The sequence below is a fragment of the Osmerus eperlanus genome, chromosome 3, assembly GCF_963692335.1.
Source record: "Osmerus eperlanus chromosome 3, fOsmEpe2.1, whole genome shotgun sequence".
NCBI lineage: Eukaryota > Metazoa > Chordata > Actinopteri > Osmeriformes > Osmeridae > Osmerus > Osmerus eperlanus.
The window spans coordinates 13,294,144-13,311,368 of NC_085020.1; the positions used below are offsets into that span (position 1 = coordinate 13,294,144).

Below are 17,225 nucleotides of genomic sequence, written 5' to 3' on the forward strand. Positions count from 1 at the left end.
TTATGTTCGATTCTCGAACCTGGCTCATACTACTAGCTTTTTCATAGCAAAAATCAGGAAAAATTATTTTAAGTTTGAAACCAATCCGAAATGGGTAAACTAGCACCCCATTTATTTTCTTACGTCAAGAAAAGTTGCCTGGAAAAGTGCTCGCGGATACGAACAGGGGACGAGCACAAAATAGGCCGTAAGGTGAACCCTGTTATCATTTCATCCTGCTCCACAGTCTGGCATCTACACAATCTTTAGCTCATAAAAAAGAACGAGTCGTGCTTAGCTACCAAAAAAAAAGTTTGTCGCTAAAATTCCAGTCGATTGTCGATGCGTCTATGTTTTATGCAGAACTAGTTTCTTCAGAGCGTAATAGGATTTTGATGGCACGGTTTGACACGTGATCGTTCTACACCAATAAGGTAGCTGCTTTTTGTCAACATGGATATGGACTGTGCAACACAGTCCTAGCGAAAAACAGGAACATCAGCCTGTCTCACATGCACTTTTGCAGCCGCAGTGTATCACATGCAAAACCCTGTCAGGGGACGAATTTCTGGTCATCCAGGTGACGTGCAAGGTCCCATCCTCTATTTGCCAACCATATACATCCATGTTAACAAAAAGCAGCTACCTTATTGGTGTAGAACGATCACGTGTCGAACCGTCATCATTATAATAGTAACATAGGTAGCCTATAGGCTTAATTAAGCTTGCTTTGCCGAGCTAGAACAACGACAGAGCCAGATATTCAAGTTTACAGTTTCTTTAATCCGACACAATACTTAATCAGTCAAACTAAAAACACGAAGCAAAAAGAACAACGTATAGGCCCAGCACGTATAATACTACAGTACTAATAGTATTGAATTTCGTAAAGTTCACATGTATCTGCTTCTTGATCGGACTTGTAGGCCTACCACATTCTATTCTGACACAAGCTTGCGACTGGTTGTCGCAAAATATGACGTGTGCAGCTAGTTGCAAGCATGCACGAGTTCCGGAGCTAGGAACAAGCTTCTGCGCAAGACCGGACGAGTTGGTCTGGAAAGATGGCGCGGTCCATTTCGCGCTCTCGCTTGCCTCACTGCGCCACTGAGCACTTTTCATAGGAATGAATGGGGACGCCATCTTGGAAGAAAAATCTAGCTGTGTCTATTAATATATAAGTCTATGGTCTGTTCCCCACTCGTCTTCTACGTAAATTTGCATGCTGCTCTTTCAGGCAGTGATCCATGTGCTCTGATGATTTGCATGTTAAACTAACAATATTTTTATTATGTGGTACATTGGTTATATTTATTATCTCTTACAATCAGGCATTTTTTATGATATCGGCATTCATAACATCAGGACTGGTGACACGAGGCTTATTATTAGCCTTAAAGTAAATTTGATAGGGGCTGAATATCTGGAATGTCCAGCAGCTACATTGAGTCAGATCGGGAAAATGTTTGTACATTTCCTATGTTTGTCTAGTTGTCAATCTCCCTTCTTACGTATGTATTTCTTTCAGATTATCTTTTAAAACAGTGAGGTAAAACATCACACAAAATGGTTTGATGAAAAACATTATGACATTTATAGAAATGTATAGAAATATAATATTTATAGAAAACCTTTTCAAATTTAGATTAGTCGATGTTCAGAAGTGTTTAGTCGAGTCTTGGTCGACCAAAGAAAATCTTAGTCAGGGACAGCCCTACTATCAGAGCCCATCACAGTCCTGTGTTGTCACATTGAATATATGTGGAAGATCATGGTTTACAGGTCTCTCAGCCATTAACCCTTCACATCCACACAGGTGAATAAGCTGGTTAATGTTTCAGTTGTGTTTATTCTCTTTCCTCAGGATGGGAGAGCGACGGTCAACCAGGACACCAAGCTGGACAACAGAGTCATTGACCTCAGAGTAGGTTCCTACATCCCCCGTTATTAAAATACTGCCATTGTGTGATGTTGTGTATTGGTTGGTTCAGTTTGATTGACTATGCTGAATAGACTGACAGGTTCTAAACCCTGCTGGGCAGGTTCCAGCCCCTGTTTGATAGCTAGAATGAGTTCAAAACCATGTTTGATATCAAGAGCAGGTTCAAAACCCTGTTTTATATCTGGAGCAGGTTCTAAACCTTGATAGTTGAACGGGTTCAAAACCCCGATGTGGCAGGCAGATAGGGGGGACAGACAGGCAGGGGGTCAGATAACTATAAAGACCCTAAGACAAAACATGGTCCTTACAGAACCAAACTCCATCTCACTTTTATTTTCAATGTTTTCATGCTTTCGGTCCCTCTGATGTTGGTTTTAGCTTGGCTCTGGTTAAGATACCGCCCAACTGGAGGAAACCAAGTCACTGTCTGTAGACTGGGATAGTATTGTTCTGGATTATAACCCCCTCCACACACACTCACACGTAGCACACCCTCAATTTAACTAAGGTTAGTCAAACAAGGACAGCTGTCTCTCACATGCATACACACACTATCATATGCACAAATGAGTACTCACACACACAAACGAGGCCAGTGTGTTTTGAACCGGAACGTCTCTAGATATGCATCACACGTTGAGTGAAGCTCCTCCACTGTCCCTGCCATGGCAGTTTTCTTGGCACCCTGGGTGTTTTCTTGCCACGGTTCTCGTGTGTCGTCCAGACCGGACAGTTAGATACCAGCAGAGTGTGTCTGCCCAGCCTGCATGGAGCCAGAAGACATTCCCTGCTCCTGTTACCTTCACTTTCACATTAAGAATTTAAATGGAGTCTTGAGGAGATTTTAAAGAATATTCTGGCTCTGCCTGACCTTCTATTTGTCAACTTCAAATAGAAAGGCAACATTTTCATGCTGTCAATGAGTCCCCGTGATATTGTGTTTAATGAGCGTGGGTCTGGCTAAGCTACCATCCGACTGGAGGAAACCAAGTCATAGATTGGGATAGTATTGTTCTTTATCACAACCCCCTCAACACACACACAAACACACACACGTGCCAAACTCAAATTAACAAAAGTTTGTCAGTGAAGGTCCATTGTGTGAAGGTAGACAGATATATCAGCCTTTATTCATAACAGGCTGATGGCTTCTTTTCTTGCTTTGTGTGTGTGGATGGGGTTGTGTGTATTGGTGATGGACTTTTCTGTATGTATAAAAATGTGTGTGTGTGTAGAAGGATTTGGGCTGGTCCCCTCACACACGTGTTGAAGCCAGCCAACTGTCCTGTAAAAGAGGAGCTGTCTGGTCTCTGCTCCATCTCTAGGCATCAGTCACACTAGTTCAAGGCTAAGGAGTTTATGTACCGTGGCATTAAAGTGAGATTGCATCCTACCCACACATTTGCCAACCAATGAGAGTTGCATTTATCTCCCGTGTGCTGAAATCCTTTATCAGCAGTTTGGTTGTCTATTTCTGCTAATGCTTGTGTAGCACCAGTGATCTTGTGATGATAGATCAAACCCTTGGCTTTCCTTGTGCACACCATGCATGGTTGTGTGTGTGCTTTTGTGTGTGTGCTTTTGTGTGTCTTAATGTGTTTGTGCATGAATACTCTTTAATGTGTGTGTGTGTGTTGTCCCTCCACAGACCACAACCAGCCAGGCTGTGTTCCGCCTGCAGTCAGGAGTGTGCAAGCTCTTCAGAGATACTCTGACCACCAAGGGCTTTGTGGAGATCCAGACCCCCAAAATCATATCAGGTATTCGCCGTCACTCTCAAATGCTCTAATCACTGAGCTATACCCAAAGTCGAACTGTGCTCTTCTAGTCCTTGACTATATGTGATATTTGGAAGTCGCTTTGGATAAAATTATCTGCTAAGTGAGTCCATGTAAATGAGATGCAGTGTAGAAGCACCATCATTTGGTGTTGTTATAGTGCTACTACCACACTGGGTGACAAGTAGGTTGATCCACCGTGGTGAATCAGCTCCTAAGTAGCTGTTGTGCAAAACTGCAAAGTTTTGCAGAAAACAACACAAAAACACAACACAAAAAACTGACTGAAAGTGTGACGGTTCTAACTTGCTGGGTGTGTCTGCCACCCTAATCACCAAATGAATCTCTCCAGACAGTGAGGCATTGACATGAAGCTAAGCCTGTAATAGTTAACTGTTGTACTTTTGCAGACATAAACACATATTTTCTCTGGGTTATTAGATGAGGAAGAGTCCTGAAGGTCAAGCAAGGTTCTGTCTGTAACTGTGACGGACGGATTCTACACTCACATATTCGTGCAACATGCATACTGTAGTTCTACACACGCATACGTTTACATATTACATGCATAGTTCTACACAAAGACATGCTAAATGCATAGTTCTATACACAGACATGCTACAATCAGAACTAGTTCATTAGAATTCTGCAGTTTCCCCAAGGGGATGAATAAAGAACCTTTTCTTCTATCGTCTATCTAGAAACCACTCAACCACTATTAGTATACCTCTACAAGTATGTGGTTGTCTGAGCTGCCAGACATATCCCAGCCTCACCCCCCAGCTACCCCCAGCCTCTCCCCCAGCCTTTTCATAAGCCCAACGACTCAAGCCTCTCCTCCAGCACCCCCCCAGCCTCCAATGTCGGTGGTTGCAGGAGTGTCTGTCTCACTTCCTCTTTACAGCCAGGAGCCAATGACAAGGTGGCCCAGCATGTTGTCAGTTTGAAAATGCCGCCTTTTGAACCACGTTGCGCTGTTGCATCCGGAGCTGTGAGTCAACATGGTTCTCACTTCTGAGAACCACGTTTCACCCTGCCTACGCCCAGCTCATGTGTTCTGTACATGTGGTCCTCTGTGCCCGTCCTCACGTAACCCCTTAACTTATCAGAGGATCCACCCAGACCTCAGTCAGAGGTGTCAGTGTGAGACATTTGAAGAGAACAACATGTTCACATGTACACACTACCACCCAAACAGCTAAACCAAGGATGGAGGAAGAGGAATAGAGGCATACTTTCAGCAGCTGGAAGTATGCCTCTCTCCCAGTATGGAGTTTGTCTCAGCCAAAGATGCAGGGAACACTTTAATTTGTTGTAAACTTTGTGAGAGCAGAAAAATGCTTTCAACCATAAAAATCACTGTGCTGACAGGAAAGCCTGTGCAACCAGTGATGCATGCACTCTGGCTAAACCAGTAACGTAAGTATTTACTTTAGATTCCAAGTAATAAGTAAAGAAATATGAATATTATATAGTAAAAAGTAACTTATCAGTCACTTGCCAAATACTGGTGGTGTTTGTGTGTGTGTGGTATTAAAGTGCAAGTGTGTGTGTGAAATTATTTGTAAATTTGTTGTGTGTCTTGTGCTCCTGAAACGGTGCCAAAACAGGTGTGTGTGAGTGAGATTATGTGTGTGTGTTTATACGTGTCTTCTTCTCCTGAGACGGTGGCATTAACAGGTGTGTGTGTGTCCCTTCCAGCGGCCAGTGAGGGCGGGGCCAACGTGTTTACTGTGTCCTACTTCAAGACCAGCGCCTACCTGGCCCAGTCCCCCCAGCTCTACAAGCAGATGTGCATCTGTGCTGACTTTGACAAGGTCTTCTGTGTGGGCCCAGGTATGATGCCGCTGGAGGACTCCCCCCCCCCCCCCCCCCCCCACCACCACCACCACCACCACCACCCTTCCCCAAATGTTCCATCCATTCAGTGAGTGCTGAGGTGAGGTGTCAAAGACCAGGGCAGGACCTTGGAAACCTACTGTGTTTTGTTCAAGCCACGCCCTGAGCCTGCTGATGTCCCTGACCAGCACAGAGAACTGTGTTGGTTAGCAGCCCAGGCGTCTGGGATCAACTGCTTCAGATCGTGGAGGGAAATACTCAGAACTTTCTCACCTTTGTGACATTGACATTTTTAGTTTTCAAATGTATTTGCATTCCTACATTTGTTTTAGTGTTTTTGTTTTGCTTTTAGGAGAGGGTGGTTAGTGTTGTTGGATTGTAGGCTGTGGCACGTGAGGAGCAATTTGCTTCTGTATCATCTGGCTAACGCACACAGCTGCAGCACCTTGCTGGTTTTAGCGAAACAAAGTTTCTCTGATATTGCACCAAATTGAAGCTTTAAACTGCTAAAACTGCAGAAATTATCATTGCCCCCCCCCTACTAAAAATGAGGTAGAACTGGGCCTGGTTGACAGACCCAGATGTCAACACTGAATGTTTTCACATGACAGTTGCAGATATTGACCAAAATGTGGGCTATGGTTGAAGTTACATAATTTCTTACTGATCAAGCAGCTCCACATCGCCACTGTGTGGTCTGATCCAGTTATAGAAAGAAAATGTCTACCAAAAGTAACTAACATTTTCCAGTTGTTCTTTTGAATTTAATGGTGGTTGTTGTGTTTCCCAGTGTTCAGAGCAGAAGACTCTAATACACACCGTCACCTGACGGAGTTTGTGGGTCTGGATATTGAGATGGCCTTCAACTACCACTACCATGAGGTGATTGAGTCCATAACCAACACCATGGTTCAGATCTTCAAAGGCTTGAGAGACAAGTAAGATTACTTTTGTGACAGGGGCATTGTTTTGTATCGTGTATACATCGTATGGACGAGTCTGTAGGTGGAAAAATGCTGGGTATTATGTCTCTCAAAGTGTTCCGTGCTTCCCCAGCAACATCTACTTGGGAGTGAGCTACTTGCAGCCCAACCAATACCTTTTGTGTGTGTGTGTCTGTATACGTGTGTGTGCGCATCTATGCGTGTGTGTCAGCTTCCAGACGGAGATCCAGACGGTGAACAGGCAGTACCCCAGCGAGCCCTTCAGGTTCCTGGAGCCCACTCTGAAGCTGGAGTACAGGGAGGGGCTAGCCATGCTGAGGGAGGCTGGTGTGGAGATGGGTGACGAAGAGGACCTCAGGTCAGATGGCACTAACCTCCTCATAACAAGCCCACCATATACAACCTCTAGAGGAGCAGAACCATTCTTCGGGTGCTAGTGAAGCACCTGAACCTGTTAACTGTGATGTGGTCTCTGACTGACTTCTGTCCTCTGTTTGTCTATTGCTCCACAGCACCCCCAATGAGAAGTTGTTGGGCCGTCTGGTTAAGGAGAAGGTAGACCTTCCACACGTCCTTCCTCCTTTCTATGTGTTTTACAGCCCTGTGTGTGTCTCAGTCAGTCGGGACCAGGGCTGCGGATGGGAGCATCAGGGATACAGAGATATGACTGTCCTCTCTCTCTCCTCTGTTAGTATGACACTGACTTCTATGTCCTGGACAAGTACCCCCTGGCTGTGAGGCCCTTCTACACCATGCCTGACCCCAGTGACAGTGTAAGTCAACACGCACACTGATTCACTCACTCACACCTACTCACTCACGCATTCACTCACACACACACATTCACTGACTCAAACTCTTTCACTCACGCAAACTTACTCTTTCAGACATACCCACTAGTGTTTGACTGCAGTGACATGACCGTTTTTTCGTCCTCCAGAAATACTCCAACTCTTACGACATGTTCATGAGAGGAGAAGAGATCCTATCTGGCGCTCAAAGAATCCACGACGCTTCTCTGCTCACTGAGAGAGCTACGCACCACAGCATTGGTAACCACATACCAGCACACACACACACCCCCTCTCTCTCTCTCACCCACTCACTCCATCACCGACATGCAGACAACCCCACCCATACATACAAACCAAATCCCACAAATCACAACCTCCTCCCACACACACACGCACAAACCTGCTGTGGAGAGACTGTGATACTTTTTTTTTAAATTACTTCTCATTAATAGTTTTTTTTCCATTGTATCTTGCAGATCTGGAGAAGATTAAGGCGTACATTGACTCGTTCCGCTACGGCGCTCCCCCGCATGCAGGAGGTGGCATTGGTAGGAAACCACACCCATTCCTCTGATGTGGTCTCAGCATAATGACATCATTAGTACTGAAGCAGATGTAGTCTCACCAATATGACCACACAGTGCTGAAGCAGATGTGGTCTCACGATTATTACCTCACAGTACTGAAGCAGATGTGGTCTCACCAAATTGACCTGACAGTACTGAAGCAGATGTGGTCTTATCGATATGACCTCACAGTACTGAAGCAGATTTGGTCTTAGCATTATGACATCACAGGGCTCCAGACTAACTTGTTGCCTTGGTTGCACTGGTGCGCCTAACTTTTTTATTTAGGTGCACCAGCACAAAATTTAGGTGCACCCAAATTTTTCCTTGCGTCGCCACAATTTCAAGGTCACCTTTTTATCACGCTCCATATACATTCATATATAATGTAAATGATCTTAAACAAGAATAAGGTGTAGGTAAATATAGGCCTATTTTTTATTTGAAGCACAATCATACTGTAGCCTATATATATATATATATATATATATATATATATATATATATATATATATATAAATATTTTAAGTGCTTCACTGAGCTACCAAACTAAAACATTTTAAGCAAAATAAAACATTTCAAAATAGAAAGTGCTACTGTTTAAAAGTGCTTCCCTGAACTGAGACCTAACATTTCATGGCTCAAAGTCTTATAGCAGGTCCCACCTTGCTGTCGCATGCCCTTCAGATGGCCAACACCTGTAATTTGGCCTTCTTGCCCTATGGCCTTGGCTAAATCATCTTTCCACACTCTCCCTAGCATCAAAATCCTAGCTCCATGGGTTAGCTCCATGGCCCAGCTTCGTAACTCAGGGGTCCGCAATTCATTTTTACAAGGGGCCACATGAGAAACCTGAAATGTGTTGGAGGGCCTCATCAATTTGCTCACTATTCATTTTCTCCCATTGTAAAAAGCAGTAAAGTATATATTTTGATTAGCTGCTACTGGTTATCAGAAGAATAAGGATATTCTGTAAATATTTATATAAATATTTTAGATTTTGGTGTAGGTCAAATAGGAAAGATTATAGAAGTAATAAACAGTATAAACAGCAACAACAGTGTTTCATTTTATTTGTAACCAGTTAATCTTCACAAACACTGAAAAGTTGTTTTGCAGTATGTTAAAGATGTGGAATTGATCAACTTTATACAAAAAGCAATACGTTTTTTCAGTTCATTTTCTTCTGTGAGAGAAATCCAGTGGGCTTGAACAAGTGCATCGAAATCTGTCTGAATGTCTGAGGTGGATATGCGAAGGACAGCTGACAGGTAATGATCAGGGTCTGCAGTTCAACTAGCAAGCCCGCGCCCACTGAATCAGTCAAGTTCTTATTATGTCGGCGTTAGTTTTTTTTCTTCACAGCTTTCACTTTGACCTCAGTAAACAGATACTTAGAAGTCCATGTCTTGTTAAAAGTTCATCAGTGGCAAAGTTTTTCATTTTCGAGGGCTAACCAACAGCTAACTCTCCTGTCGGTGAGGTTGCGCAAGCGCACATATGTAAATCGCCTGATCACTGTAGTCTTTCAGGACTACATATTTACTACCGCTCAACACATTTATTTATTTTAAATTTTTGATTTACCTCACGCGGGCCGGATTGAGACAGACTGGCCGGTCTGCTAAACTGACTCTCTGGTGCTCAGGTCGTAATTTCAATCAAACAGCACGGAGCTACAGGAATATCTGGACCACAGCCAATCAGAGGCAAAGACCCGCCCCATCTCTGTCTCTGATTGGTTTAGACCACGATATGATCCAACCATGAGTGTCAGTTCCGTCTTACGATAACAAACGCTTCGTTTGTGGAGAGACAGCGGATGCGAGGAGGTTAGGTGCACCGGTGCGACCTAGGAAAAAATTTAGTCGCACCCGTACACATTTTGGTCGCACTCTAGAGCCCTGCATCACAGTACTGAAAAGTGCATGTCTGCAAAAGCGAGAAACTTTCAAACGGACGTTGTACTTTTTAGGTGTGTTCGACTTCATGCAGTACCGGCAGTGCTGATAGGTGGCTGACTTGAAGCAGTGCATGCCGGTTAGAATTTTTGTCTGACTTGAGACGGCGCAATCACTACGTCACTGTGACATATGTCATCAAAGTACCATTTACATTTAGCAGACGCTCTTATCCAGAGCGACTTACAGTAAGTACAGGGACATTCCCCCGAGGCAAGTAGGGTGACGTACAGGGTGACGTCAGTTGGCACGACCAGGAATCGAACTGGCAACCTTCGGATTACCAGCCCGATTCCCTCACCGCTCAGCCACCTGACTCCCTAACCCCCTACCACAAGAGTGATTCGAGAGCAGCTGGCTGGGTCAGCCAGTGCATCTTCTCCAGAGCAACTGCACAAGCTTTGATGACAACACAATTATTTCACTATTGGCCAGACTCACACGTCAACCTTGACGTGCAGGACTCAACATTATTATTTTTTGGCACTGGCCCCACCGGGCTAGTGGGTTTGAAACTTACTGGGCCCAAGACAATATTTACTGGCCCCCCCCTCTAAAAGTTGTAATTTATAATTGTTACAACAAAACCAAAGACTTATAAGTTGTGTTATTCTGTTAACATGTTTAACCATTTATTAAACACATCATGGATATAAAAAGAACAAAAATGAAATCACGTTTCTAGTGATAAAAAATAAAAAGGTAATAGTCAGCAAAACAACTGACTTTTAACCTCAAACATGACGTGCTCTCTTCCCTGCTGACAGCCATCTCTGCACAACTCTGTCAGGCTGAAACTGAAACCTCTGGTCCCTCAATGCTAATATATAAAAGCTTCCATAGCATTTCATCAGTATGATACTAAGTACCCAAGTCGACACCATTCTTCGGCTGCAGTTCAATAGCCTGGGGGAACGGCTGGCCCGTCTTAATTACGTGATATGCCGTTGTTATAAGTCGTGCAATAACTTGATGGGCATCTCAGTTAAATTCCTGACCAGCATGGTCAACGGCCTGGAAGATGGATTGTCAACCATCCGCTTAGCTGTCACGCAAACCAGGTGCTGTCTGCTAGCATGGCTGGTCAGGGATTGTTTTCGAAAGTTGTCGGTGCCTGTGCCAAAAGATCCACTTTTGTCTGCTTTAGACGGGAACATACGACAGACGACACAGTGCATCTTCGTTCCATAAAAAAAATTGCTTCCGTTTGAGCTCGTGTGTCTACTTTGCTGCCATCTTCACTTTATTGTCTGGCGCCAGTTGTTAAAAAAATGTAGAGATTAGAGAATTAAAATTTGACAACCACTCGTCACTCACTACTCAACTCTTGATTTGCCAACTGTGCGCCCCACGAGCTGGAGTTATTTATGCATTTAGCAAAACATATGAAGGATGTTAACTTTTACAATGCGAAAATTTTTTCCAATCAATAATTTGCAGTGGCCCGATCGGGCCAGTGAGTTGCTAGTTTAACTGTCGTTACTTTTTTACTGGCCCCGGGCCATCGTTATTGTCGAGCCCTGCACGACGTGTGTTTTGTGTTTATTCTGACCCCTTCAGATTTGCTAATGCTCAAATCCGGACCAAACAGTTGATCGTCCATGATGAATTTGAATTGTATTTATTTATAGGGGCAGTGCACATTAATGAACATGACTGTAAATGTGTCCAAAATAGCTATTTTTCATCTGTAAACCCTTGACAGATGACAAGTCACCCTAAAAAACAATGCATCTTATATTGATTGATACAAAACACAAATCAATTCATTTAAAAAAGTACAAGCGCTTGATCAATTGATTCCAAGGACATTAAATCATTTAAATACATTATATATGACAGTTAATCTTAAATGACTGACGTAAATGCAGCACACCACAGGAAGCAGAAAACGTCTGACTTGACAGCTCCGTTTTCAACTCCTCTGCCGATTGCAAGCAGCAACTCTCGTCGATCGGTCCATCCAGCCGCAGCCAATGTCGAACACACCCTTTGTCTTGCCATGGCGCAGCGCTAACCTATGTGATGTGTGCTGCCCCCAGGTTTGGAAAGAGTGTGCATGCTGTACCTTGGGCTGCACAACGTACGTCAGACTTCCATGTTCCCCCGTGACCCCAAGCGCCTGACCCCCTGAGAGGACACTCCGGAAGCTCTGCTGGACAAGGGAATTATTGGAGCCAGGAACGGAGTTCAGGAACTGCTGCCACCTTAACTGTGACGTGCCACTATGATTTACCAGAATAGATGAGAGAATCAGTCCACTGTAGCAACATGGGATAGTTTCGGGATCCGGAAAATAACACAGGAAGTAACGGCTATGTAGGGGAGAGGAAAATGGTTAGGGGAAATATCTCCTCTAAGGCTCACCTGTAGATTAACAAATCCAAATAAATAACAATGAATCAACCCGTCTATTAAATTCACTTTTATGTTGTATCACTTTTCGACTTGGATAAACAACTTCAGTACAGGTAACACTACAGCAATGATGGTGGTCTCAAGAAATGTTTCTCAGTTGCTTCCAAAAAATCTAAATGTTGATTCAAGGATTCAAGTGTTCAAGTGAATAAAAGGCTCTTCGAAACAACAGCAGTTTTTTCATTGTTTTTACTCAATCAAGTGGAGCTATTGTATATGGCTTGCCGTGTCATTGTACCAATCCATGAGACATATTCTGGATCAGGATATTCATATTTAAATGTAAGACTGACATTAGATAAACAAACACACACTGCTTAGTTAAGCGTCAGTCATTCGTCGTAGCTCGCTAAGCGGTTTAGCGAGCTAATTTTCAGGCTAAGATAAAAAACGCCAAAAAACGCCAAAAAACGTACAGACGTCAAATTTTTGACGTCTGTACACGTTTTGACGTCTGTACACGGCCGTTTTTAACGTCTGTACACGTTTGGACCATCTATGCTTGCATGCTATTGGTTGGGACCAACATAGCCACCCCCCATTTTGACCTAGTGTATGCGCTAGGCTGTACGTAGTCCTGCTGTGATCATGTGGGCTCTTACGTAGCTATCATTTAGTATTTGGGACAGTCCATTTGTGTGGGGAAGAACAACTTGTGCGGTTTATCCTGTATCACACTCCAGTCCAGTAGGTGGCGATGATGCACCTATACCTTGTTTGCTAACCGCCATTAAAAGAACCAAAGAAGAAGACGAACACGTTGTGTGTGATTTCGAATTCTGGTGGAGGCAAATAGCAGAAAATGAGACCACAAACTTTCTGCCCAGACTTTTGCAGAATGTACCCGACTTTTGTCTTCAGATGACCAGGATTCTATACAGATTCGAACCAGGTAAGCTATCAATTAGCAACGTTTTATATTGTAAATTACGGCAACTTATATTTTATTGTATATTTTACTTTAATTCTAATTCCACTTAGTATTGCTAGTTATGTACCCTTAGTATAGTTTGTCCTCATGTTTAAATTTAAGATTCCTATATGTTTAATGTATGCCCCTTCCTACCAAAGCAAATACCTTGTCTGTGCAAACTTTCATGGCGAATAAAACCCATTCTGATTTTGATTCTGATTAAGCCAAGTCACTTGTTTTGTATAGCTGTTTGGCTAGTCCTGTCCTCCTGGGCTCCTGACTTCTCGTCATCACACCTGTAGTGCTAACTCTTTAATAACTAGAGAGGGTACAATTTCTGGGGAAATTGTAGGGTGTGCTTGCTTGCGTCGTTTGCACAGGGGTCCGTTTTTAATGACATTTTTACAACTGATATTTCTGTATATTTTATATAAAAATGCATAGGGCCTACTTATTATTTATAAAGATTACATAGATTTAAAATCATCTTTTTTTTTGCTGCTCATTTACAACTCAAAATAGAGTGAAGTGTAGAATGAAATGTCTTATTTCCCCTGCAATATGGAAGCAAATCGTTACCAAAATTCAAATGCAAATGCATTTCCAGAAATGCATTTGCATTTTAAGAATGTGGCTGCATTATTTGACTCATAAATGAAATTAGTAATCAATCATCCTATTTGCATTTTAATTTTCTTCAAGAGTGCTCAATCTTTCACTTAATTAAAATGAAAAAGAGATAGACATTTGAGATTTAATTTTCAAAACATGCCCCAGCAAATAGATACCAAAATTCAATTTGAAATGTAAAATTTGAAAATTAATTTCCAGAAATGCATTTTCATTTTAAGAACGTGGCTGCAAAATCCTGACCACAATTCAAATTAAAATGCATTTCCAGAAATGCATTTTCATTTTCAAGAACGTGGCTGCAAAATCCTGACCACAATTCAAATTCAAATGCATTTCCAGAAATGCATTTTCATTTTAAGAATGTGGCTGCAAAATCGTGACCACAATTCAAATTCAAATGCATTTGCAGAAATGCAAAATTAAACAAAAAGCATTCTGAGCGGCGCAGCAGAGTGACGTCAGTAGCCGCTCTTCTTCAGCTCCCTGCTGACCGAGCTATCCATCTTGTTCGGTAGGGGGCGGTGTGCACATCTGCATTGCATTACATTGCAAATGTGCTGGGAAATGACATTTTTACAACTGATATTTCTGTATATTTTATATAAAAATGCATACTTATTATTTATAAAGATTACATATATTTAAAAGCATATTTTTTTGCTGCTCATTTACAACTCAAAATACGAGTGAAGTGTAGAATGAAATAGATGTCTTCTCATTTCCCCTGCAAGAGGCAGCCTCATAGTTGAATCAAAACGAATACCTTTGGCAGACCGGTGTAAAAATTGACCTAATCTCTATGACTTAAACGTCCTTAAGTTTTTCCCTTCTCGTGATATTTTCAGGCATTTAGCCTACTCATATTGCATTCATTCATTAATAAAGAAGCCCCTTTGAAGATTATTCTACGACGTTACCGCCAGTAGAAGATGGAATCGCGATTCAAACAGTACCATCTGCTAACTGAAAATATGCCCCCAAAAACGTAAATAAACTTGACATTTATTTAGTGGGAAATCGCTTTCATAAAAAGCTCACTGGTAGCGATCATTGTCAGTAACAACGCAAAGTGTGATATAGCCCTGTGTGGAGAAGCTGCCCCGGTAAATTCTACTACTACAGTACAGTACTAGACTACAGTACTGCTGTGTTCGTCTTGGTAGCGATTGCGTTGGTTGAATTGGATTTAACGTTCCGTTGTACGGTTTAGGCTGAAATTAATTATTTTCATGAACAGATTGAGTGATTTAAGTAAGGGGAGTGCCGAACATGTTCTGTCGCCGTTTGACTTCCTACAGCTGTGTAGATGTTTTTGTAGTGTCTCGCGTAGGCTACAGCGTTGCAGTGAGCAACACTGGTTTGAAACCACAGGTAATGATCATTTCACCCACAAATCGTTTACTTGTAATGTAATGTCATAATAAATCCTACAACGAAAATGTATTTGTGAGGAATGTTTATTTTAACGATTGAAAACAGATGCATCATAGACCACTGTAGTATGTGTTGCCCGGGCAACAGAGGCTAATGTCATGCTAATGCTTCAGTGAAATAGTAGACTACCGTTTCCGAAAGTAGATGTGGGCCTACTTCCTTAATAATATCAGCTAATATTGTACATTACATTTCACAATTGTGTTTCACATCACAAAGTAAAATGAGTAAATAGTTATCACCCTGGCCTCTTTGCTTGTGGCGTTTCTGCAGCTGCCTTGCAGTAAAGCTATAGTTAGCCTAGCTATCCCCCAAGTTAACAGATGCGAAACGAATGTTCTGCTACAGGTAGTCACGCGTGTTTTCGTGACGTTAGTGACGTAAGTAACGTCAGTGACTGTGGCTAGCAAGTTAGCCACCGTTAGCTTCACTTTTCGCCACAAAATGTAATTTGTAATGAACGTAATTTGAACTTAAACCATCCAACGGAACGTAAATAAAAATACAACCAACGCAATCGCTACCAAGACGAACCTTTTGACACCCCCGTTGTGTATGTAGTCCAAATATTGACTGATCCTTAGGGGGGCGAATATAAACAATAATAATAAACTAGAAACGGCTGTTCCTGCGAAACAGCAGTGAGAATGCTGAAAACCTGAATGGGGATAGCTGACCATGCTAAAAAAGCTGAAAAGTGAAAATTTAGTAGAAAGTTATAAGCTGAAGCTTCAAAGCAACCGAAAGGTATTTTTGAAAGGGGCTGGAGCAGCATTCCAACAATGATTTGAAAGGATTTACCATTACTTTTAAAGGGAGAACAATTTGCACAAAAACCTTAATATTTTAAAAAGTATAAAAGTGAGAAATGAGAAAATACCCGCAAGCTGAAATGAATTTCAAAAATGTGTGAGTGACACAAAAGAGGCAGTGTGGAAGCTGAACTGCATCATCTGCATCATCTTAACAAAGCTAAGAGCTAAAATAGCCTACAATGCGGAAGAAGCTGAAAGCTGAACTGTTAAACAGAAGAAGTAGGCTAGCTAGTCGGAACAAGAATATTATCGTTTTAACAGCTGAAATTATAGTTGGGATAGTAATAGCAGTAGCAGATGTAGCCTACCATTGAGTGCGTTTACTCGGCTTTCTTAGTAGGATTCAATGTGTTGATGGAATGAAACATACAGCAGTAGAGCCGATACAGGAAGACACGGCGACACTTTGTTGCAGAAGGATGATGGTGCAAGTTTTGTCCTTGGAGCATACAACGATTAATAAAAAAGAATCATGTAGACGCGTTTATTGAGTAATCGCATAACTAATTACACATGTAAACGGAGTAATCGTATTATTGGCATAAACCGACAATCGCTAGTAATCGTGTTTCTCATGGTCAAGTAAACGTACCAATCACCTGTGTGAGAGACTGAGTGGTGCGTGTCTGTCGTTACGGTGATGGTGCAGCTATGATTGCTAACGCGCTGAGGGCAGAGAATAAGAGAAATGTAGCTAGAATCCACACCTCAAACAAGATAACCTAGACGCAACTGTACGTCCAATCCAAAATATAAGGATATTTTCCGAGACCCAAGACTCTGCCGAAACCAGAGATATTCTTTATATGTCTGTGCAGTCAGAAATACAACTCTACCTGCAGTTTCAAAAACGTGTTCCTTTTGCTTTCCTGGCGCTTGTTTGTTTGGTTGCCACGGTGATGGCGCAGCTGTGATAGCTAACGAGCTAGGCAGAGAGAAAAACGAACATTTACCTAGCATCCACACCTCAAACAAGTTGACCTAGACGCAAAACTATACGTCCAATCCAAAATATAAGGATATTTTCCGAGACCCAAGACTCTGCCGAAACCAGAGATGTCCTTTATATGTCTGTGCGGTCAGAAATACGACTCTATCGGCAGTTTCAAAATCTTGTTCCTTCTTGCTTTCTCTGACTGATTTTACTCACCTCTCCATTGAAGTTAGTGAGAGAATTTGAAAGGCTGCTCTCGCTTCAAGGCTCATAGC

The 17,225-nt window shown here is 42.3% G+C and overlaps 1 protein-coding gene across 1 annotated transcript in view; it reads left to right on the plus strand.

Moving 5' to 3' along the window:
- dars1 (aspartyl-tRNA synthetase 1) overlaps positions 1-12,360 on the plus strand; it is a 44,963-nt gene extending 32,603 nt beyond the window's left edge. The window contains exons 9-18 of the mRNA XM_062457332.1: positions 1,844-1,903; positions 3,570-3,681; positions 5,401-5,535; positions 6,329-6,476; positions 6,694-6,840; positions 6,995-7,037; positions 7,175-7,255; positions 7,423-7,534; positions 7,753-7,824; positions 11,846-12,360. Of these exons, the coding sequence (XP_062313316.1) occupies positions 1,844-1,903; positions 3,570-3,681; positions 5,401-5,535; positions 6,329-6,476; positions 6,694-6,840; positions 6,995-7,037; positions 7,175-7,255; positions 7,423-7,534; positions 7,753-7,824; positions 11,846-11,937 (1,002 nt within the window). The 3' untranslated portion in view covers positions 11,938-12,360. The remainder of the gene's footprint in view (positions 1-1,843; positions 1,904-3,569; positions 3,682-5,400; positions 5,536-6,328; positions 6,477-6,693; positions 6,841-6,994; positions 7,038-7,174; positions 7,256-7,422; positions 7,535-7,752; positions 7,825-11,845) is intronic.
- Positions 12,361-17,225: the final 4,865 nt, after the last annotated feature.